The sequence below is a fragment of the Talaromyces stipitatus genome, genomic scaffold (genome assembly GCF_000003125.1).
Source record: "Talaromyces stipitatus ATCC 10500 scf_1105507295479 genomic scaffold, whole genome shotgun sequence".
Lineage (NCBI taxonomy): Eukaryota > Fungi > Ascomycota > Eurotiomycetes > Eurotiales > Trichocomaceae > Talaromyces > Talaromyces stipitatus.
The window spans coordinates 1-21,647 of NW_002990124.1; the positions used below are offsets into that span (position 1 = coordinate 1).

The 21,647-nt window shown below is 45.1% G+C and overlaps 10 protein-coding genes across 10 annotated transcripts, besides 3 other annotated features; 5 read left to right on the plus strand and 5 right to left on the minus strand.

Annotated features, from left to right (window-relative positions):
- Positions 1 to 111: 111 nt before the first annotated feature.
- Positions 112 to 3,621: a mobile genetic element.
- Positions 317 to 640, plus strand: TSTA_007360 (uncharacterized protein; the record flags this gene model as incomplete). Its single annotated transcript, XM_002488717.1, has 1 exon — positions 317 to 640. A coding segment is annotated over one exon (324 nt), but the record flags the coding sequence as incomplete, so codon positions are not given.
- On the plus strand, positions 2,435 to 2,724 carry TSTA_007370 (uncharacterized protein; the record flags this gene model as incomplete). Its single annotated transcript, XM_002488718.1, has 2 exons — positions 2,435 to 2,461; positions 2,485 to 2,724. The coding sequence occupies 2 exons, from the start codon at positions 2,435 to 2,437 to the stop codon at positions 2,722 to 2,724; spliced, it is 267 nt and encodes an 88-aa protein (XP_002488763.1).
- A 215-nt stretch (positions 3,622 to 3,836) lies between the features above and the next one.
- Positions 3,837 to 3,892: a microsatellite.
- Positions 3,893 to 4,159: 267 nt separating this feature from the next.
- Positions 4,160 to 4,191: a microsatellite.
- A 683-nt stretch (positions 4,192 to 4,874) lies between these two features.
- TSTA_007380 (uncharacterized protein) lies at positions 4,875 to 7,202 on the minus strand (the record flags this gene model as incomplete). Its single annotated transcript, XM_002488719.1, has 2 exons — positions 4,875 to 6,661; positions 6,719 to 7,202. The coding sequence occupies 2 exons, from the start codon at positions 7,200 to 7,202 to the stop codon at positions 4,875 to 4,877; spliced, it is 2,271 nt and encodes a 756-aa protein (XP_002488764.1).
- Positions 7,203 to 8,610: 1,408 nt separating this feature from the next.
- On the plus strand, positions 8,611 to 10,699 carry TSTA_007390 (cytochrome P450 oxidoreductase, putative). Its single transcript, XM_002488720.1, has 3 exons — positions 8,611 to 8,997; positions 9,061 to 9,507; positions 9,562 to 10,699. The coding sequence occupies exons 1-3, from the start codon at positions 8,789 to 8,791 to the stop codon at positions 10,463 to 10,465; spliced, it is 1,560 nt and encodes a 519-aa protein (XP_002488765.1). The 5' UTR covers positions 8,611 to 8,788; the 3' UTR covers positions 10,466 to 10,699.
- Positions 10,700 to 12,194: 1,495 nt separating this feature from the next.
- Positions 12,195 to 12,886, plus strand: TSTA_007400 (uncharacterized protein; the record flags this gene model as incomplete). The annotated part of the gene is made up of 2 exons (XM_002488721.1): positions 12,195 to 12,266; positions 12,461 to 12,886. 2 exons carry the CDS (start codon positions 12,195 to 12,197, stop codon positions 12,884 to 12,886), a joined length of 498 nt encoding a protein of 165 aa, XP_002488766.1.
- A 383-nt stretch (positions 12,887 to 13,269) lies between these two features.
- On the minus strand, positions 13,270 to 14,746 carry TSTA_007410 (uncharacterized protein). Its single transcript, XM_002488722.1, has 2 exons — positions 13,707 to 14,746; positions 13,270 to 13,600 (listed from the first exon to the last, which is right to left on the minus strand). Exons 1-2 carry the CDS (start codon positions 14,529 to 14,531, stop codon positions 13,370 to 13,372), a joined length of 1,056 nt encoding a protein of 351 aa, XP_002488767.1. The 5' UTR covers positions 14,532 to 14,746; the 3' UTR covers positions 13,270 to 13,369.
- Positions 14,747 to 15,423: 677 nt separating this feature from the next.
- On the plus strand, positions 15,424 to 17,330 carry TSTA_007420 (cytochrome P450, putative; the record flags this gene model as incomplete). The annotated part of the gene is made up of 6 exons (XM_002488723.1): positions 15,424 to 15,670; positions 15,733 to 15,919; positions 15,985 to 16,255; positions 16,310 to 16,388; positions 16,490 to 17,096; positions 17,171 to 17,330. The coding sequence occupies 6 exons, from the start codon at positions 15,424 to 15,426 to the stop codon at positions 17,328 to 17,330; spliced, it is 1,551 nt and encodes a 516-aa protein (XP_002488768.1).
- A 225-nt stretch (positions 17,331 to 17,555) lies between these two features.
- Positions 17,556 to 18,526, minus strand: TSTA_007430 (glutathione-S-transferase theta, GST, putative). Its single transcript, XM_002488724.1, has 3 exons — positions 18,353 to 18,526; positions 17,886 to 18,296; positions 17,556 to 17,828 (listed from the first exon to the last, which is right to left on the minus strand). Exons 1-3 carry the CDS (start codon positions 18,451 to 18,453, stop codon positions 17,666 to 17,668), a joined length of 675 nt encoding a protein of 224 aa, XP_002488769.1. The 5' UTR covers positions 18,454 to 18,526; the 3' UTR covers positions 17,556 to 17,665.
- Positions 18,527 to 19,371: 845 nt separating this feature from the next.
- TSTA_007440 (phytanoyl-CoA dioxygenase family protein) lies at positions 19,372 to 20,370 on the minus strand (the record flags this gene model as incomplete). The annotated part of the gene is made up of 2 exons (XM_002488725.1): positions 19,372 to 19,803; positions 19,891 to 20,370. 2 exons carry the CDS (start codon positions 20,368 to 20,370, stop codon positions 19,372 to 19,374), a joined length of 912 nt encoding a protein of 303 aa, XP_002488770.1.
- Positions 20,371 to 20,891: 521 nt separating this feature from the next.
- On the minus strand, positions 20,892 to 21,574 carry TSTA_007450 (uncharacterized protein; the record flags this gene model as incomplete). The annotated part of the gene is made up of 2 exons (XM_002488726.1): positions 20,892 to 21,278; positions 21,500 to 21,574. 2 exons carry the CDS (start codon positions 21,572 to 21,574, stop codon positions 20,994 to 20,996), a joined length of 360 nt encoding a protein of 119 aa, XP_002488771.1. The 3' UTR covers positions 20,892 to 20,993.
- Between the last annotated feature and the right edge of the window lie 73 nt (positions 21,575 to 21,647).

Genomic DNA, 21,647 nt, shown 5'->3' on the forward strand with positions numbered 1-21,647 from the left:
GGAGCTATAATCTATCACTATCCAACTCAAAAGGCGCCTCTCAAAATCCTACAGTTAAATGTAGGGCACGCGTCAGACGCATATAAAATAGCCCTCACATTGGCATACACTAGCGACATTAATATTATCCTAATCCAAGAACTATATACATTCAAAGACCTCAGCTGACAGATCACTAAAAAACATCTATTATATGAATACTTCTCCCCAACTGATAGCTGGGCAATAAGTGGTCAACCACGAGTCCTTATCTATGTCCGAAAGAAGAAAGGTATCCGGACCTCCCAGCTACGCCCCTTTACAACTAATACTAAAGAAGTCTTGGATCTCCTGTTCCTTCAGATTTTTTCGTCTATAGGAAAGTCCGCTCTGATAGTTAACATCTATAATGCCTCAGCAGGCTGCAGCAGAGCAGGTGAAGCCGCGAAAGCTCTCACAACCCTGCCAGAGGTGTATTTCCCTCAAACAACGATACTTGTAGGCAATCTTAACCTACTACACAACAGATGGCAACCCTCGCTACAACGCAGCCCTACAACTTTTGCAGAGCCGTTTATCAACTGGCTGGATCTCCAGGGTCTAGTACTCATTTCCGATATAGACTGTCCCACATATGAAAGGGGTAACATGTTAGACCTCAGTTTCGCCTCAAGCCCTCTGGCACTCGCAGGAGCCAAAGCTAGCATAGCGAGCCACTTAGATGCAACCTCAGATCATCAACTACTAATCACCACTGTTCCATGTGATCAGAGATACAAGGAAACAGCCTAGAAACTGAGATTTAACACACTAGACTATACCTCCTTCCTCTCGCTCCTCGCCTCTAATCTCGCTGGCACCGAGAGCTCAGCCGCAACAGAAGAAGATCTTGATGCCCTTACTGAAAAACTGACATCTGCAACTCAAGGAGCATATAGAGGCTCTACTAAGAGGACCATGACATAAGGCATAGGACAATCATGGTGGAATGAAGACTGCAAGAAAGCTTTACACAATTACCGCTTAGGCCTCTGCTCAAAGACAGACTTCCGTAGGATAACTAGATGGTCTCAACAACAATTTTGGTAAGATAAGCTCTCTACGGCAACACAAATAAAGGATGTCTTCAATATGAGTAAATAGCATAAGTCTACAGGCACCTTCCGAAGCCCTCCACTGAAGGATCCACTGAGACCCAACAGCTTCCCAGTAGTTACTATACACAAGAAATGAGACGTACTAGTCCAAAATCTTCTCCAGAACTTGGCAGAGGCAGGAGACATACCTCTGGACTCCCCAGCAGTGCCTTCCACTAGTCTCTACTTCCCAGATATATCGATGCTACAAGTGGAGGAGTCAGTACTTCAGGCAGGAAACACAGCCCCTGGCGCAGATGAAATCCCAACCTGCATACTCAAAGTAGCCTAGCCTCTGATCAAAGATAAGGTACTAATGCTATATCAAGGGTGCCTAAAGATTGGTTATCATCCTAAATGCTTTCGACACGCAATCTTAGCAATCATCTAGAAACCAAAAAAGACTAATTGGTCTTTATCTAGATTATACAGACTAATCGCTCTCCTATCAGTACTTGGCAAAGGACTGGAGCGCTTGGTGGCATGGAATATGGCATGGATCTCTATACACCATAAAGTATTAGCAAGGCAATAATTTGGGGCTCTCCCACTAAGATCTGCAACTGACCTGACCACATGCCTAACACATGATATTGAATAAGCGCTAAATCAAGGCATGACTGCCTCACTCCTTACCCTAGATGTCAAAGGCGCCTTTGATTCTGTACTTCCCGGCAGACTGATCCGCAGACTACGCGAGCAGGGCTGGCCTACCAATCTCGTTCTCTGGATTGCCTCCTTCGCTACTGGAAGATCAGTTCAGATCCGACTCGATCGAGAGATCGGCCCCTCAACAGACATTACCTACGGTCTTCCACAAGGATCCCTAGTATCTAGCATTCTTTTCATGCTCTACATAGCGCCTCTATTCCGTCTAGGAAACCTAAGGAATAGATTTGGTTACGCGGACAACACAGCCAACCTAGCGATCTCAACTTCTCTTACTACTAATTGCGAAGCCTTATCAGACTCACTTTAAGAAGCTCTTAATTGGGGCGCTGCAGAGGGCATTATATTTGCATCAGATAAATACAAGCTTCTTCACTTCTCCTAATATAAAGCAGATTAGGACTCAATCCACACACCTTCAGTGAAAGCTGAATCTATTATAATATCAGAAAACACTAAATGGCTATATCTACGATGGCTAGGAATCCTCTTTGATAAAAAGCTAACATTTAAATGGCATGTTAGAGAAATAGCATCTAAAGCCCTTACTATGGCCAACGCTCTTTGCTCTCTAGGGAATACTGTTTGAGGAGTCAAACCTGATTTACTATAGCAGGCTGTATCAGCCTGTGTACTCTATAAAGCATACTATGGCGCAGAAACCTGGTGGCCAGGATGTACTCGCCCTGGACCTTCCCAGATTTCAAACCGAGTTGGAGAACATCTTGAGAAACTAACTAAAGTAATACTAATAGGCGCAAGAGCAGTCCTTCCAGTCTTCCGCACAACCCCAAAGCCAGTCCTTTATCGAGAGTCTGGATTCTCTCCACCAGAAATCGAACTAGATCAAATAGCCCTCCTTGCAACTGTCTGCCTACGGCGTCTCGACCCTTATCACCCACTTCGAAGATGCGCAGAACAGATCGCTAGTAATGGCTGACAAATCAGCCAATTTGCCCACCATATACTGGCCCTCTCAAACTCTGAACAGATAAACCCTCTCCAATACGCTCCCTGGCACCCTCGTGAGCCTTGTGGGAATGCTTAAGCTTGAATAGAAGCTCCCATGGGACGCACTAAGGAACAGGCAGCGGCTAATTTCATGGCTTTTTAACATATTATCCCTAGCTCAGATATTATAATCTTTTCAGATGGATCTAGGCTAGCAGACGGATGTGCAGGGGGTGGCTATATTGGACTTCAAGCACATCATTAGTTCCTCTGCTCCTCACTCTCATACAGACACGGGAAAGAGGTCTTTAACGCAGAAGTAGAAGCAGCTCTAGCTGGCGCTCAAGCAGCAATAGCGTACTCAACAGCTTAATTTACTACCAACCTATGGATCTGCCTTGACAACCTGGAAGTTGCTATACACCTTCTATCTCCCTCTACAGGATCTTTCCAAGAAATCTTTGAATCTTTCCGCACCCTTGTAGCTGCCTGGCCACTTCGCAAAAGGCTTCCTCACACTAAAAGTGGATCTGTCCAAATCTGATGGGTCCCTAGACACGCCAAAATCCCTAAGAACAAAGCGGCTGATCTCGCTGCCAAAGAGGGAGCTGCCTCAATCCCTCCTACTCCTCACAAATCCTCATACGCCTCGCTAAAGAGATACGCCAAGACTCAATCCCTATCCGCTGCTCAGTCACAATGGGAGAAGGTGGCACTATAGAGCTATCAAGATCTAGAAATAGCCACTTCCCCTAAGCGCCCTGGGGAGCTTCAACTCAACCAACTTGATCTCAGCTATGTTATTACGGCCTGTACTGGTCATAGAGACTTTACAGACTACCATGAACGCTTCAACCATAATAATGCTTATCTTCTCTGCCAATGCAGAGCATAAAAAGCACCTCTGCACTTCTTCTTCTGTCATATAGCTAAGAGATGAGCCTCTCAGCCTCCTAGGCCCTCTTCTGAGGTCATCTCTTTTCTCTTAGGCACTGCTAAAGGAGCACAAAAGCTAGCCACATGGCTAGCAGAGACCCACTTCTTTGAGGATATCTACCCTCGCCAACCTCTCCTTAGCACCTAGCTAAGACAGCCCTACTTTTTCTTTATATTTCTCTTCTCCTTCTTTCTTTCTCTTCTCTTCTTTCTTTCTCTCTCTGCAAAACTTACTGTTCAGTTATAATAGTGGTGGAGTAATAGGTCATAGAGTGTAGGCAGACCATTGCAGCTGACAAATACCTAAAACCCACTCAAAGTGGACCTCCCTGTAAGACCACGGCAGCTATGGAAATGCGCCAAAGAGTCTCTTATTTGTACATAAATCTGATAGGACCCGAAACCCGAGGCTTACCCCTCAGCGGCCTATGTCCCAGTAGGGATCGGTGGGAAGCGTGCGAGTCACGAACCACGGCCGTTAAATATATACACACACACACACACACACACACACACACACTCGATTGCTCCCACAAACCAACAGTAGTTGAGAAAAAAGCCGATGCCTCGAGTTTTTACCCGAAAGTGCCCGATAAACGAAAGACAAGCTCTAGGCCAAGAGTCTTTCAAAGCCAACTGGAGACTCTATCTGGTGCCGTGAATGAACACACTTCTTGTGTTGGTGTGACTTGACGGCTGGATCTAGATTGATGACTGGTAAGAGGAAGCTAGATTCATGTTCTGGCCACGAATAAAGTAATATTGACTCTTGCTGTCCAGCTTTTCTCGGTCTCTCATAAGAATAATTGTGGTCCAACCTATCTGCAAGTTCCGTACTTAGTCTTTAAAGAATTCCAGTGGGGAGAGGTGATTAAACAATTTAAAACCGTAAGAGAAATTAAGCTGTATTTGTACCTAGTCAGACTAGCTAACGGTTATCACGCAATATCAGCACCAAATGATGTTCACCCCAGGTAAGACGACATCCGACCAGAAATCAGTCCTCAAAATCATGTTGATAACTCCTCAAGCTTATTGATTGCAGTTCTTTTCTAGGAGTGCACAGGTAACATGATGGTATGTAGATGACTACAACCAACACATTTTATATTTACTATTGTGATATATCACCTAGAACTTCCAGATCTACAAGAGATCCACCATGGTATTTAGGCAATGCAGTCATGTTTATTGACATGCATGTTAACATCCTCCACCACAACCAACGCCGCCACCTCCACCTACACCCCCAGCTCCCCTGTATTGCATATAACCAAATCCTGTGCCGTGTTTCTTAGCTCCTGATGCGCAAAGGGATGTAAATGTAGAGCCTCCACAACTACCAGCCGCCATAGAAGGACTACACGACCCTCCTATACAGTTACCTACGGCATCTTTACCCATGCTCAAACACGCAGGATTATTGATATATACATCGTGATGCAACGGGGGATCTTTCTCGAACAGCTCGAAAAGCGTGGTCCGTTCGTTTTGGTTTTTGTTCGTCTTTAACCCCTTTCCATTGACTGCATCTCGTCTATGGTGCTCCCGAATAATTCTTTCGAGTCTTTGTCTGCTCCGACGTGGAACTTGATCAGGCGCTCTCACCGCGTTATGGGGGGAAATATGCGTTGACACATTCTCTTCTAAGCTCGATGTGGTATCGTTCTTCTCGTTTTTTGGTTGGTCCAGTTCTTTAATATTTTTGGATGACAATGACAGCTTCTCAAAGAGCCTCTTTCCTCGTGTCGCTTCACAATACCAACAGAAGCATTCGCTATAGAGCTCACCACCCGTAACCTTGCGGTATTGCCTAACGGTCCATTCGAAGGAGTCGGATAGCCGGCCCTCGTCAATCCTATCATTGTGGTCAATGAACCGCACCGGTTTTCTTCGTTCCGTCGTTTTAATTGAATAAGTGTAATAATTTTTTGGGTTCAGTTGATGAGTATGCCATACAAGGTCAACGTCCAACGTAGGGACGACCATTTGTGAAGGGTTGTCCACAATAATTTTCCAGAAGATGTAGTATTTTGTGATGAATTTCTCCATAAGTGGATGCAAGGCCGACACTGAGCGCGAGTGAAGCCAATTGAGTTTCTGCATCTTCTGTACAAAGCTCCCTTGTCTGATGACTGCTCCCACAAGGTCAATTGCGAACATGGAAGAGTTACCCCAATACCGAGACATCATGCGACGTAGTGTACCACGGCCTTTCCCTTTCGATGTGTTGAACATATCTTCAGGCAAATCAAACATATCGCTATTAGCCAACTCAGAGTCCATGTCCAAGACCTGGATCTTTCGGTTGTGACGATAGACATGTTCATATATCAAATCGGCGAGTTGTCGAACAGATCGACATTCGTTTGCTCGATTTCCCATTCTGTCGCCAAATTCACGGCCAGAATCTAAGAAAAGATAGTTTGGAGTGAGTTGAGGCCACTTGACTTTTCCTTTTTCTGAGGTTTTCACTACTCCATTGGGATCGTATAGCGTTCCTGGAAGAGGTAAATGCTGTTTGATCAATGCGATGTTGTCAATTCTGAACTTGATAAAGGACAAGTAATCATGATCCAGTTGTTCATGACAGCCAGAGCATGAAATACTAAAAGACTTGTCGGCGTAGCCATCGGCGTTTTCGAAGCCGGGGGTCATGCCTCGGAGGGACGCCCTAGTGGGATCTAACATGGTGATACGTGCTTTCGTCCAGAGAACGCGAGTCTTCTTGTGGCAGAAAGGGCATTTGAGTGCATGATGAAGCGGATCCTCAAGGTTGTCCCATTTCCTACCGGTCCGGATATTCCATTGCTGGTGAGCCTTCTCACTTGGGTGGTAGTAATACCGTTTCTCATCGTCCATTGAGATGCATTGGGTAACTAAATCCCATGGAAATGGAGTTGCCCATAAATTCATTTTTGCCTGCCGGAAACAGTCTTCTAGATACGCACGAGGATTTAGCATGAAGGAATGCCAAACCATGAGAATATCTATGCAAGGATCATTTAGCGCCATAGACAATGACTTCCTGAAGACCACTGGCTCACCTAAAGGAGGAAGTTCTGGTTCACTCAAAGAGATACCAATGTTGTCATCCAAAGTCAATGGATTCATCTCATATCGTTTCAATGACATTACTGTCGGCTGCTTTTTATATTTCGGTAGACTCACCCACCATTCCCTGAAACGGTCCACGGCACGAGAAACATACACTTGCCATCTCTTTTCTTCCATGCGGGCTCGAATATCCGCATCATTGAGCATGTCAGCAAGCTCCCCTATTTCATTAATCCCAAACAGCCCGTCTGATGACCTGATGCTGCGTTGTAATTCTGCTACGGCGGCGAGAAACTTAAGGTGATCAATGCATTCAGTTGGCGTGATGGCGTTCATTGATTCGTTTTCTTTATTCATATGAATGACAAGGGCGGTCTTATCCGACTGGGAATGTGTCTGTATGTGGGATATATTATTGTCTTGAGTGATTGAATCCTGTGAAAAAGGGTTTTCCTTCCCAACTGAGCTCTCCATTTTTGCGGGGTTCAGGGAGAGTGTTCAAAATTTGAGAATTACATAGGAGCCTCTGGACGCTGCCAAACATATCCTTTATATTCTCAAATTGCAAACTACGAGTGGCAGTGCCAGCCGTCGATAAGTTGATTCAGCCTGCTAGGGCTAGGTCTCACGTCGGCAGTGCATATGATTCGTTTATTATTTCCAAATCGGGAAACACTTACGGTATTCGGCAGCTCCTCGATCTCAAGCATTGGTCCGAGAACGAGGCTGATTTTGCCTTGCGATATCTGTGTCCTGAACAATGAATGTATTCGAATTGTCCTCGTTGGAGTGGTAAGCACCTTCAACATCTTGAAGAGCGGCTGTCCTACCTTAATCATCGGGGGTTCGATTAGGAACTATGATAATAGGTAGTAGCCATCCGGATGGTCATGATTAGACACCTTCTCTGGAAGACCACTGACCAGCTTAGAGGATATTAATAAAACTAACGTATAAAGCATTTTATTTAGTTCGCGCGTGGAAGTACCAAATCGCAAGTAGAGAATGTCTAGGAGCCGGGAATTTTAATATTCTGCCTAGTCATTCATGGATATGTATAATCGATTTAAACATCGACAAATAAGTGTGAGTTGCTTACATCCATGGATTACTGGGCATCATTTCCCGCGTGCTGGATTTTCTCGTAAGAATGGGCATATGATATATGATGGAGTGACAGAAACCATTAAGTATATTCGCCAGTTGCATATCCAGATGTTCTAGGGTGCCTTATCAAGGTAAGTTGATAAGTGTCGGATTAGTCGGTTTATTCCAGGCCAATCCTGAAGAGTGTTTTTACTAGGATGAAAAGAAAAGAAGTGACTAGCAAGATTGTATGTATTCCGTTCTCTTCTGTCTGTTCATCAACTTTCAAACTGGGTTTTTATAAACATCTTTGGCGGGGTGATTTGTGAGCTATCATGAGGGGTAAACATTGGGCTGAAATCTAGGTGCCTTTTTAGACCTGTAAGATCGAACATCGAATCTCTCTGCCTCGTTTGTAGTCTAGATTATCTGACAATAAGCATGGTTAATGGCGTGTTCCAATTGGCTTCATCTATTAGTCAGCCAATTTCCGCTGTCGTCCGGAAATAAGTTTATACGAGATCAGCATAATCCAAATATGTTCGGCTCTACGGAGTACATGGAAAGAAATCAGCTTAAAAATTGAATGAAGCATGAGTAATAGTAGGACTCCACTCTCGTATTCTGACAGAGAATTGTTTGCGAAAGTGTCCAATAAGTTCATTTTCTCATCCAGAGGCTGACGCGTATCTTGACATGGAGAGCCTGGCAGAAGCTCGGTCCAATCAGAGCTGTGAGTATCATCAAGGCGGTGAGCAAGCGATGTTTTGATCGCTTCTTGCTATCGCGAAGCTCCGTCGCGAAATGGTTTGTTCCTCTTGTCACCTCTCTGCTATTGTCTACAAAAGCCTGAATAAAACCATGGATTGGATCTTGTCGGGTCAACTTTAAGGGACGACCGTATATTCGTTGATTTTGCATGCATATTGGATTAGGCAGTTACAGTCTTGCATGACTGCCAATTCTCAGCTAACATGTTGGCCAACAATTTCCAGGAGCTGGTCACCAGTCTTCCACTGTCTCGAGTTCTTCTCACTGTCGGATTGATAATAATCACATTATGGATCGTATCACGGAAGAACGTCGATCCCCGCGAGCCACCCGAGATCAAGCCTACCATTCCTGCTGTAGGGCATATCATTAACCTAGTGCGCAACGGGTTGTCATACTACACTAAAATCAGGTATGTGCGGCTCAGAAGAAAATACTTACTTCCTGTAGATGCACTCTAACTCAAGTTCAATAGTTTGGAACATCGTGATCTGCCCATATTCACCATCAATATTCCAGGAGCTAAGAGCTATGTGATAACTGCCCCTTCTCTGATGTTAGCCGTCCAACGTAATTCTCGCAATATATCATTTGATCCTTTCTTAGACGTGGCTGCAAGTCGCATCGCTGGCTGCTCGCCCGCGACCTGTCACGCTCTTCTAGAAAAGAAACGTGGTGGATTAGGCGTCAACCAGCTCATGGTCGAAGCCATGCACCCTGCTCTTCTAGGAGAAGGTTTAGATGGGATGAATGAAGCCATGGTTAAGGGTTTGAAATTGTGGCTCGATGGGCTTCTGCAGTACGGGCAAACGTCCTTTGACCTCTTTGAGTGGTGTAAAGAAGCCATGACTGTCGCAAGCACCGACTCTGTATGGGGCCCGCTAAGTCCATTCAAAGACAAAGCTGTCCAGGACTGTTTCTGGTAAATATGATAATGACTAAGAGTTGGTTTATTGAAACTGACCTATGAACATAGGGAATTTGAGGCCGGTGTTGGTAAGCTAATGCCCAAAGTCGTACCACAAATAACAGCCCGAAAGGCTTGGAAAGGCCGTGAGACTCTCGTTCGTGCTTTTATTCAGTACTATAAGGCAGATGGTCTAAAACATGCATCTGTGCTTGCCCATGCTAGGTACAATGTGCATGTCACGAACGGAATACCAATTGAAGAAGTTGCGCGAATTGAGGCTAGTATGGGCCTTGGTCTGTTATCCAACACTGTTCCCACAACGTTCTGGTTTATGTTCGATCTTTTTTCTCGCCCAAAGTTGCTGGAGCAATTGCGAGGAGAAATTAAAAACAACGCGTTGCATGTTGACGGACATAACGCTATTATCGACGTTGCAGATCTGCGCGACCAATGTCCACTGCTCGTCTCAACTTTCCAGGAATCATTGCGTTTCAGAGCTTCGGGGGCATCCACCAGATTTGTGTACGAGGATATGATGCTTGACAACAAATATCTGCTCAAGGCAGGTTCTATAGCATACATCCCAGTACGACCAGTGCACTCTCACCCTGATGTCTGGAGTGATAACTCGAAGGATTTCGTGCCTGATCGCTATCTGAAATCAAAGCCTCGTAAGTTAGGCGGATTCTTGGGATTCGGCGTTTCACCGAGTATCTGTCCTGGACGACATTTCGCCAGTGGTGAGATCATTTCGTTTGCGGCAGCCATGATTATGCGCTTTGATCTCTTTCCAGCAGGATCTTCTCCGTGGATTGATCCCAAGTTGGATCTGAGCTCGGTAGTTTCAACTGTGACGCCACCTGGTGAACCTTTCCCAGTCACTTTGAAAGCCCGCGAAGAGTACAAGGATTACGAGTGGGATTTCCGTGTTACTAAGGGAAAAGGGCAGTTTGCACTTGTCATTGGATGACCGGATTTATTGCGCTGTTTTAACCAAGTTTTCTTGGTGACGGTGAAAACCGGGACACGTATATATTGACTTTTAAGCTACTTCGTCTTATACAATCAGATTCTTGACCTAGCGGTGCTTTACTATTATCATCTCGATAGATCGTTCTATATGTTAGGCTACCATGGGCTTGTACATACCAACAGCGCCAACGAATGCGGGGCTTGAACTCGGACTGGAACTTCCATCTACTTTCAAGGCGTGATTAAAACCAAGCGACTCTGCAGGAAAACATAGAATACAAACTCCAACAGCATCTTACTCACCTCTAAACATGACAGAATTATGAGCCTGACCGTGGCAGCACTACAAATAAACTGTCAATGGACTCTGATATTTTCAGTCAAGAAATCTCTTGCCCGAGCCGAGAACATAGACCAACATCTCCTCTCCATCAAATGATCAAGATATCGACTCTGTCGGCTCGTTTCGCTTCCTACTCGTCAACTTTGACTCCGAAGATCTCGAGATGTATCGACCGGGCAGTTTCCATCCTGTTCATCTGGGAGACCTTTACTGCGATAAGCGCTTCAAAGTTGTGTATAAGCTCGGTTTCGGCGGAGTTTCTACCGTCTGGCTTGCACGTGACAAGATAAAGGAAACATGGGTTGCTCTCAAAATTGCGATCGCTGATGCATCGACTACGATTGGATCTAAGAGCCTCTTGAGGCTAAATGCCACACGAACCTGTAATAATATAACGAATTCTGGCGTTCAGCACGAAAGTTTTGTTATAAGCGGACCAGACGGGCATCATATATGTCTTGTACTTCCTGTTCTAGGCCCCTCTACCTCTCAGCTGCCCAACAGCCTCACTTCGAGGATGAGTCTATCACTCTCGCGTCGAGCCGGATATTAAGTTACCAAGGCACTAGCGGACCTTCACACCCAATGGGCGTGCCATGGAGGTATGAGATTCAAGATTATTGAAGTAGCTATCCTACATTGGTATACGTTTGCTAACTGATTTTAGATATCGTTTTAGCCTGACGGGCATGGAATATTACTCGACAGACGATCTATATCGAATGTTTGGGTTACCAGAGCCACCGGGCCCTGAAGCTCCTCGATATATCGTAAAAGCCCTGGATTTTCTCTTTTCTACAGTGAATCTCGTCAGCAGGAAGTTGAGATCATTGATTGAAATATGGAATCAATCTCTTTGTTAGGGATGCTACCACCCTGCCAAACACGATACGAGCCCCTGATGAAAGTCAGCAATGGTACCGCTGAAATTTGAGCTCCTTCCGGTGCTCAATGGGAAAATGCTGGTTTCTCAATGGCAGGACATCAATGCTTACACGGGCAACCTAGGCAAGGGGGATATAGATAAGGAACTTAGTGACTAGAAGATTGCCGTTGTTGATGGCTTGATAATCCAAGATACTTTCTATGATGCCGGAAACTATGCGACTGCGAACCTGCCTCGCTATGTTACAGTCGCTCTAGAACGCTTTCAGTTGATGGCAGCTCTCACACCTCCAAGATCAGTAAATGCACAGAAGCCTTTTCATCGATTCATTCTACCTGCAGCTCATAGTCTTGGCTTTAATAACATGGACACGTGTCGGGTTATACCATCTGTATTGAGCCCTGCTGCTTTTATGAGCGAAATTCTCACTCCAGTCCTTGTCCCCTCGGCTTTGTGGGACATTTGGGTCCGATAGCCGCGCTGACGGCGTTAGGAATTATGGAAGTTACGTCACGTAACCAGAAGGACGGCATGAAAGACCAACTGGCCACGGGTGCCCGTTTCTTCGAAGTGCGAGGTTCCCGACTTGCTTGAGCCACATTTGCGCTCCTTGGCTGGCCTAAATGATCTGTACTTTCATCATAATGTCCTTCCCGAACAAAACAATCCGTAGCTTTCTCGAGTATGCCGTTAGCTTCTTGTGTGCGCAGCGAAATAAACCCGTTGTGATCTGGTTCACTTGGAAGAACTGGGGCGAGGCTTAGCATGAGCCGTTGCGTCAGGACAACAAGCGCCTGATTATGTCTTCCAAAAACGAAGGCTCTAGCATCAACAAACCTTACGATGAATATGCAACGGAACACCATATCGTCCCCGACGGCTCAGGTATCGTCGCTGAGTTCAACAGCATGTCAGGGGACAAACAGGAAGGCACTGCATTGACATATTTACGGTGCCAGACAATAACGAGCTCAAACGCTATTGCCCTTGGAGCAGCAATCACATTTCACAATCGCGTTCTTTTGGCCCAAAAGGCGAACGCTGATTCCAAGACCCTGAACTGGTTGTGTACAAATGCAAAGCCGCACTTTGGTGACAACCATCTCCTTGTCATTCTAAACGACTTTTTCAACCTGGCGACGTCGGACATCGAAAATCAAATCACCAAGATGCGACTGTGGGACCCATGAGGAAAGTAAGGTTGAAGACTGGTGGTCTAAGTCGTCTTTGTCTGCGGACTGCGGATAAGTAAGTACTTAGTTGTATTCGATACCTCGGGACTATTGTAAGACTGTTTTTTCACTTTTCTCTCTTTGTTCGTTTTAGGTAGTCAAACATATGCAATTTCTAATCGTTACCATAGTCTTGAATCTATGGTATGGCCACATTTCATATTGCATGATACTGATTCGCAGCATCTGCTCTGTCGAGACGCATTTGGTAAGGGTAATCATTCACGTAGCTTGGCGTTATACAGGCCATCCTGAATGTATATAGAAATGGCTCTTTTTGTCCTATCAGCATCATAACTGGGCTTAGATTTACTGGCAGCACGAATTTTGCTGAAATCTCTCTCCCAGGACATATAATTAGTATATTGTAACCACATTAGCTACGCTATAAATCAATAAATTAACTCCACTCACTGGTATTACCTTGTAGAAGCAGAGCCATTAAGGCTTACGTCCACGAACAACATATAAGTTTACATATAAATGATTTTTGCGGTCCCTCAACTCCTCTGTACACTTGGCAATAAGCATACGACACTCAATTTCACTCCATCCTAGGACTTTGCCAATGAAGCCGAGGGTATAAACTTCAACTCCGGCAACCATGTGCTCAAGCCAGAAGCGGCCGATTTCTTTGAGTCGACGATCTCTAGGCCAAGATCCGAGAGGTAACTAAGAAACAGTTAACCCTCCAGTTTAAGTACAGCATGTTAAAGGAACCGAAATTAAAGCGGAAACGAAAACCTGTAATATAAGACTGCAAAGGGGACAAGTTTACCCTGATTATATCTTCTTGTACATCAACAAAGCCCGTGTCAAGCAGTCTCTGTTTATGTGAGTGGGCTAGATTGATATCCTTGCAGAACTTTTTCGCAGCTTCCACGCATTTGGTCTGAAACTGAGTGGTGTATTCACAGCGTGTCATGCTATCATCATCTGAAACTACCCAGGATTGTGGTTCATGGAGTTCAAGCCAACCGTCACTCTTCAAATGGGTGTAAGACTGGCTGGCAAACTTGTCCCAATCACCGATGCTTCCACCCATTACTCGAGTATGAATAAGGTCAAAAGAATCATCATCAGCATACATCCACTCGGTTTCTGCATCTTCAACATAGAACTGCACATTGGGTGGTACCCATCCCGGTTGTATTGGACTTAGATCGATACCGATCACCTGCGCAGAAGGGTATTCATCGGCAATGTCAATAGCCCAGATACCCGTTCCGGTGCCAATATCGAGAATCCGTTGCGGAGTAGAAAGAGGGGATATGAACAAATGACCATTAAGGGCAAGTAAAAAGACGTGATGTAGCAAATCAAGGCGATCCTGCTCCGCTTCATCATTGGGGAGTAGATATGCGCCTCTTTTATAGGCGTGATATCGTCGTCCGTTGGCGTATTCATAGTCTTGAATCGATGATACGATCGAGGTGCTGGTGGTTGAACCCAACTCAGAATCGAGGGCAGAGTCATTATCATCGCTATGAGTGTTGGAATCGACTTCGATTGCCTGTAGATGCGATGGAGGTGGGCCGGCATAAACGCCTTCGTTATCACTAGCTGTAGGAGCTTGATCTTCGTCAACAGCGTTTTCAGGCATTTTGCATCGTTATATAATATATAGATCTCACGGCTTCCGGTGATCTATGGAGACGAATTCCACAGCGGGTACGGAGTAGTATATGACAAGAGCCTAGATAGAAGCCTCACAAAATATTGGACATTGTCAAGAAGTGACTAAAGACTTGGCAAAGAAAGACAAGAAGACAAATATCCACCTAGTGAACTACCGGACAAAGAATCACGTTCGGGTTCAACACTTTGTTTCTACGTCTTGTCCATACCTTATATGGTATCCGGTCTCCGCCATTTAATCCGTAACTGGTTTCGCGCAGATTGTCCGAACGAGTGGATTCAGTTCATGTGGGAATGGTTGGATATTCCATATATTAATATCCACTGATAACTGGTAGCATTTTAATATGATTGGCAATTTCTCGTTGTAAACTGGAGCAAACAACGGGCTGTTCCGTGCGTTCGACAGTCCCGTGCCGTCCGTGTCTCTACGATACATCCACAATACTTGAGAGTGTGCGCAATTATTGGCCAATTATTATTTTAGCTGGCGTATAATTGATGACGAGGGATTTACCGTGCACTGAAAGCGGCCAAGCCGCCTAGGCCTCTGATGTCAGCGGAGTGCAAAATTTTATCTTTTTTACAGTCCAGGGCAAGCGAGAAGCTGGTGTTGGAGCAACACCCTCCCTATCAGGCGTGGAACGAGTTGACAGCTTCGACCGGCGAGCCAGACCTGATTAGAGTTATTCAAGAAACTAAGTTACTAGTATAAAGAGTGACATGGCTTGCTTAGTGTAAACTTTCCATTGCCATCTAGTACAGTTGGAAGAAACTATTAATCCGTATTGTATGCATTGTGTTCCTCTTCTTTTCCTTGCCATTGCCGAGAGCTTTTGTCTCGTAAAGAGCTCAACATGACTTGGTTAGAAATGAGTGGTTCCAGGCTTATTTCCCCCATGCTCCCGCAGGTATTGTGCTTTGCTATCTTGGTGTGGACGGTTTATCTTGTCATTCGATCCATATATCGCCTATATTTCAGTCCTTTGTCACATATCCCTGGTCCTCGATTCGCTGCACTAACGAAATGGTATGAGGCCTACTATGAGATTGTCCTGAGTGGGCAGTATTCCTTCCATATTGACAAACTACGTGACCAATATGGTACGTTTCACTATGTTTGGATACGCTGGGTGCATTAATAGGTAACAAAATATCTTGGTCAGGTCCCATTATTCGGGTTGCTCCTGATGAGATTCACATCCGAGATATCGAATTCTATGATGAACTTTATGCCAAAAATTTACACGTGGAAAAGCCCGGATGGAATGTCAAGTTTGGCAGCCCGTCATCTGTTTTCACGACAATAGATGCTGCTTCCCATCGAAGGCGACGTGGAGCTTTAAACCCAATGTGATAATCTGTTTTTTTTTTGCTATTGTTCGTAAAGTGGTCAAGTCAGCTAATGTAACGGAAAGGTTCTCTCGGCGCTCCATATTGTCTCTGGAACATCTCATTCAGCAACGTACTGAATTACTATGTGAGCGAATTTCCGGCTTCAAGGGGACCGGAAGACCGCTATCAATGACAGATATGCTACCTGCCTTTACGGGCGACATGATCATGGAATACGCATTTGGATTCAGTTACAATCAACTCGAATCACTGAACTTCGAATCGTTTCATGAGGCTTTTATGGCGATTGGTAGCTCAGCGCATGTGGCATCATTCTTTCCGTGGATAATTTCTGTAAAGTTTCTCCTCTCTGGGTAATATGCATTCATCTGACTGAAACTTTCTGAGGCGATGAACTCTTTACCAGATACACGGATCGAAAAGGCCCAACCAAGTATGTTAAGTTTATTGCGCCTGAAAAGGGTAGGTCTCTATCCATAACACAACCCTTTCTACCACTCTATCAAAGAACATTAATAATTCGGAAAACTAATGCACTGCTTTTCGAGGACCAATGGTCGATAATAGGCCGTACAATTGAGACTCATGCCAGGTCAAAGCCGGAAGAAGGAAAAGAACAGATTTCGAAGACAACTATCTTCAGTGAAATACTGGCATCGGAAAATCTGACAGCATATGACAAAGCACATCAACGACTGGCAGACGAAGCCAATATACTGGTTGCTGCTGGAGTTGAAACAACGGCCTTCGCTCTCTGTGTTGGTGTCTTCCACATTGTCAACACGCCGCAGATCTATAGTAGGCTCAAGAATGAGTTGTTCAATTCATTACCCGCAGGGGATCATGAGATTCCTTCATTACTCGAGCTCGAGAAACTTCCTTATCTGAGAGCGTGCATCCAAGAATCTCTCCGCCTCTCATATGGCCTGTCTGCACGTAACCCACGGAGGCACCCTGATCGGACCTTGAACTATAAGAATCAATACATAATACCCAAAGGTACGAAGGTTAGCATGACCATCGTGGATGTCCATCATGACGAAAGCATATTTCCCGACTCGCATCGCTTCAATCCGGAACGATGGCTCAACGATCCTAAGGCCCCTGATGGTAAACCCCTTGATCATTACCTGGTTGCTTTTGGGAAGGGGCCTCGACGGTGTTTGGGAATTAAGTAAGTCATCTAGCGTTCAAGTCCTTTCTTGGGTTACTTTAGGACAGAAGTCTAAGATGTGACCGAAATTTTAGTCTTGCGTGGGCCGAACTTTTCTTTGCCATGTCCATGACATTCGGAAGATTCGATTACACCTTGTATCAAACCGACGCGACGGATATTCGTTACAAATATGACTTTTTCACCCCACGAGTGAAGCTGGATAGCAAAGGTGTCAGAGTATTGGTAATTTGAGGTAGGGTTATACAACTCTCTACGGTCAAGGGATGGTGGTTGACTCCTGGTCCCCTGTATCGATGGAGTATTTGACGTGGAAACTTTCTGTCCACTATATACCTGTTCCAGTTAGTAGTTACAATCCGGCGTTATCTAACAGTACTTTTTCTTACCCAACATTCGATGTTCTACAAATACTGCTAAGCTACCACACAAGGCATACGAATTGAAATTTGAGGGTTAGGGTGGTTAAAATAGAAGTTTCATTAATCAGAGTAACATTTATCATCATTGCAAGCAAACACCGACATTCAAATTGCTTAAAATCCAGAGAAAAAAAGGAAAAGAAAAACCTACGCCGAAAATTCAATTCCAGCAACGGAGAGTCCTTTCTTAACACCCTGACGTGATAGAACCTTTTCATACCAGGATGTTAAGTATGGAAATCGTTCTATGTTGATTCCGGCCTCTTCAGCAGCGACGACGAACGGAATCTGAGCAATGTCTGCGATTGAGCTGCGTAGATTATCAGTAAATTGCTGATTTGAAACCTGAAATATGGGTAGTACACACAATTTATGCCCCACGAGATAGTCACCCGTTTTTTCTAAACGCTGTTCCAGTGCAAAGAATAGACCCAGGGTCTTGTTTTGGAATCGGTCAATGCTGTACGGAATGGTTTCAGGGGCTTCCTTCTTGTAGTGGACTGCCTCGTCGTGAGAAGGAGCTACACGCGACGCTCCAAAAAAGAACCAGTTGGTCGCCTCGATCTCTTCAGGTGACCGTTTGGGAAAAGATATGGTATGGTCTTGGTCGTATTCATTAATCAAGTACTGTGCAATGGCACCAGTTTGGTCGAGAGAGACCTTGAAACCATCGGGATGGATGTCTACTACGACTGGGAAATGACTGTTGGGACTGATTGCGCGATATGCCTCTGTATCCTTTGGTGCTTTGTCAACCTTATGAAGTCGGTACGTGAGGCTGTAAATCATTAGTTCGGTACCGAGATATTTGGGCTTTGAAGTAAACGCAGGTACCTAAGCTCGTTGAGAATAATCGCAATCTTGGCCCCGTTGGTAGAGCCAGACTTTGTGTAAAAGTCAATGAAACCTCGCGATTCGGCAGCGACGACACTCATGGTGATGTAGAGTTCGAGGTACGTATTATTATTAGCTTTAGACGTTGAGACAAGTTTCGAGTAAACTGAAGGTGGCGTAAAGGCGATGTGTAGGAGTCTTGAATATATGTAGAGAAAATGGAGATATTTATATTGAAGTCAAGGCTTCCAGCCGTCATACGACTGTGGTTAACCTTAATTCGGAGGATCATATTCAAATCTGTTCCCACGTGCGTCTTTGATAGGGCTGGGTTGCGCTAATAATTTGCAACAGTATTTTTGTAGAAAGAAATGCCGAGCTTTGTCCGGCCGTATTTGCCCTCTGTCTGTCATCAGCTGATAAAAGCAATAGCACCAATTGATGCCATCTGTATTTTTTACCAATCATTTTTTAACATACATCTTGAGATCTCTGGGGTAATCTTAGGGTTGTACGCCCCGCTTGGTGGAATTAGGTGACTGTCTTATGTGGTAAGGGTTAGGGTTACTATGAACGACTCGCGACGCTTCAAAGTTATTCAGTCAGCATACGCAACAAAGGACGTAGTGCCGCCCCCGAGTGAGTCCAATCACTAAACACCACTGTCGGAGTTATATCAGGGTCCTGCTAGCGAGTAAGGTGGAAAAGGACCTCCATTTCCTCAAATTTGATTCGTCTGCAGAAGTGGTGATATCAATGCCTGCTATATTGTGCTTTTAGGGGCTCGAATATCCCTGGACTGCACACGTTCTAGACATCTCAGATTCTTATTACGCGTCTATTTTGGAAATTTTTATGGGATATCTTCGTATATTAAAGAGGGATTTTCTTGCTAACTAACAACCAAACTCCATAGCTAGGTAGCCCTAGCCGGAGGTGTGTAAAGCATATTGATCAATGAGCCAGAGATTCACATATTCGGAATTCATGAAATCTGGATATCCAGACGCTGCTCATAGCTAAAGTTTTGCCTCCGTCGGTGACTTCTGTTTGTGATACTTTTCAAGACGACGAGTAACTGCGCTGAGCGGACTGGAGCCCTCTACATGACCGACCATTGGGATTGCAACTTTGTAGCCCATCATGTCAACCAATTTGGGAGGTATCTGGCTTAATTTGTCCCAGCTAACAGCGAGGATGTGATTCTCAAACGGACGTATCCAGGGTTGACAGTACTGCATGTTCAAGGCGTCTCGTGTTTCTCCAGAACTGTTTCCACCTCCCCCATGCCATAGTGTACTTAAAAAGTATACCATACTTCCACTTTCCATCACAACTGGAAGTGTGTCACCTCTATCCGGCCGGCGCTTGTCGTCCCAAAGATGTGACTTTGGCACGACAACAGTCGCTCCGTTCGTTTCGGTGAAAGCGTCTAGAGCAACAATGACACCCTATAATGTCGAAGTCAGTAATGATAACCCACATTTCAAAAGTGAGCCACATACGTGACGTCAAGGCAATTTTGGTTGTATACTTACTGTTCCAAATGGTAGATGCGGCCGTGGTACTGTAATATGCCCATCGTCGTGGTGTAGCGTCTGAGGTTGCTCCCCGGGTTGAATAGAAACGCTATGAAAGGCATTTATCTGAAAACCTGGGTCCAGGAAAAAGTCATTCAAGGCCATGACATCTGTATGCAATATGAATTTATCAAAGATTCTAGATTTGTCCAAAAGTGCATATATTCGTCCTGTCTGGTAGCCCTCAAACGCGTTCCGCCCCTTGGTGCCAGCAGGCCCACCTCGTCCACTGCTGGCTAATTGGGTCAACTCTACTTTCGTCTCAGCAATATCGGCCATGCTGAAGGCATCTCGAATAATTACGAAGCCGTTTTCCTGAACCTCTTTGATGAATGCTTCGATTTTTGGTTCCCATTGGATCGGCTTGATCAACTTGCGGGTGTAAGAACCAAGTTCAGTCGAGATAGTGTTGTAAGCTGGATCTTTAACTGAAGTCATATTTAAACAGCAGAGATGTGGCTTTGAAAATAAAGGTGATCGATATCTTACAAACGATATTCGAAATGAGCTGAGCAGAGCCGGCAGATTTATGTTATACGCGTTTTATATCCATAACAGAAGCCATCAACTTGATGATCTATGGACTAATGGTAACTGAACACGTCTAGTCCTCTATAATGACTTTTATCTCAAATCTGGGTACGGAGCATTCCGCAAACAACCTCGGTATCACCTTAGCAATATTACTTTACCTAAATTAGCTAGGTAAGGTTATCCAGCAATTGGCGGAATCTCACGATTGATCAGAGTTTGTGGAGTTTAAAAAAGAGGGGTTCGTAGTGTAGTCGGAGACCTAAAAACAACTCGCCTATATAGCTGAACGGGGGAGGAATGTAACTAAGAATTACAGCTGTCGCCCAATAAAATAGATTGCCATGTCAAGGAAAAGTCTAGCGTTACTTTAGTGGCTGGCTGAAATACTATAACATGTGCAGACATAGCGCACTTGTCATGCCAATCCCCTCAAGGGCTAAGACTGAAGATCAGAATGTCAAATAACGCACGCATCATCATACTGTGAAAATATTTCCGAGTCTCAGTGAGAAGAGACACTTTGTTGCTCATCCGAGGCTACCTGTGCCTCCGGTTAGGAGGACGGTCGCGATGTCGCTGTCGCCGTACACGTTGGGTTGCTGCTGCCGCTGCTGGGAGTACGTGTCGATGAACCGTTCGAGGAGACTACTGTCCATTGATGCTGCGGCTTGAGTTTGGAATCCCTCTCTCACGGCTTTGGCAAGTCTAGCAACGCACGGATGTTGGTAGATAAAATCCCGATCGCTTGAAACCTTAGAGCCCCCGTCGCTATAGATGATATGAGCAACCTGCGCAATATGGTCGCTTGGAAGCTATCCATGGCCAGTTCGAAAAAGTCCCGTTCATCCGTCCACTCTCCACTCACTGTTGTTTGTCCACTTCAGATTCTTGCTGATGAGCTTGCGGAGGTCGCCCTCAAGTGAGTCTATTCGGAGCTGGGGAACCGAATAGTCTATCACCGCGTCGAGTTTACCGTAAACCTCCGCAATCTCCTTTTCAAACCGCTGGTAGACCTCTCGTCGCAAGACCGTACCTTCATCGGACCGAGGGAGACTCCCTGCACCAGAACGATTGCCTGAGGAGACGAAATGCGAGCGTGGAAATCCATCTTCTCTCCAGCCTGTTGAATAATTGGCCAGAGAGTGGACTTCAATGTATCCTCCTCTGCAGACGAGATTTTA

Coding starts and splice junctions, on each gene's coding strand:
- TSTA_007390 (XM_002488720.1), top strand. CDS start 8,789: ATGTTGGCCAACAATTTCCAGGAGCTGGTCACCAGTCTTCCACTGTCT. Junction 8,998..9,060: donor TCATACTACACTAAAATCAG/GTATGTGCGGCT, acceptor CAAGTTCAATAG/TTTGGAACATCGTGATCTGC. Junction 9,508..9,561: donor GCTGTCCAGGACTGTTTCTG/GTAAATATGATA, acceptor CTATGAACATAG/GGAATTTGAGGCCGGTGTTG.
- TSTA_007410 (XM_002488722.1), bottom strand. CDS start 14,531: ATGCCTGAAAACGCTGTTGACGAAGATCAAGCTCCTACAGCTAGTGAT. Junction 13,601..13,706: donor TACAAGAAGATATAATCAGG/GTAAACTTGTCC, acceptor ACTGTTTCTTAG/TTACCTCTCGGATCTTGGCC.
- TSTA_007430 (XM_002488724.1), bottom strand. CDS start 18,453: ATGAGTGTCGTCGCTGCCGAATCGCGAGGTTTCATTGACTTTTACACA. Junction 18,297..18,352: donor ATTATTCTCAACGAGCTTAG/GTACCTGCGTTT, acceptor AATGATTTACAG/CCTCACGTACCGACTTCATA. Junction 17,829..17,885: donor TATCTCGTGGGGCATAAATT/GTGTGTACTACC, acceptor TAATCTACGCAG/CTCAATCGCAGACATTGCTC.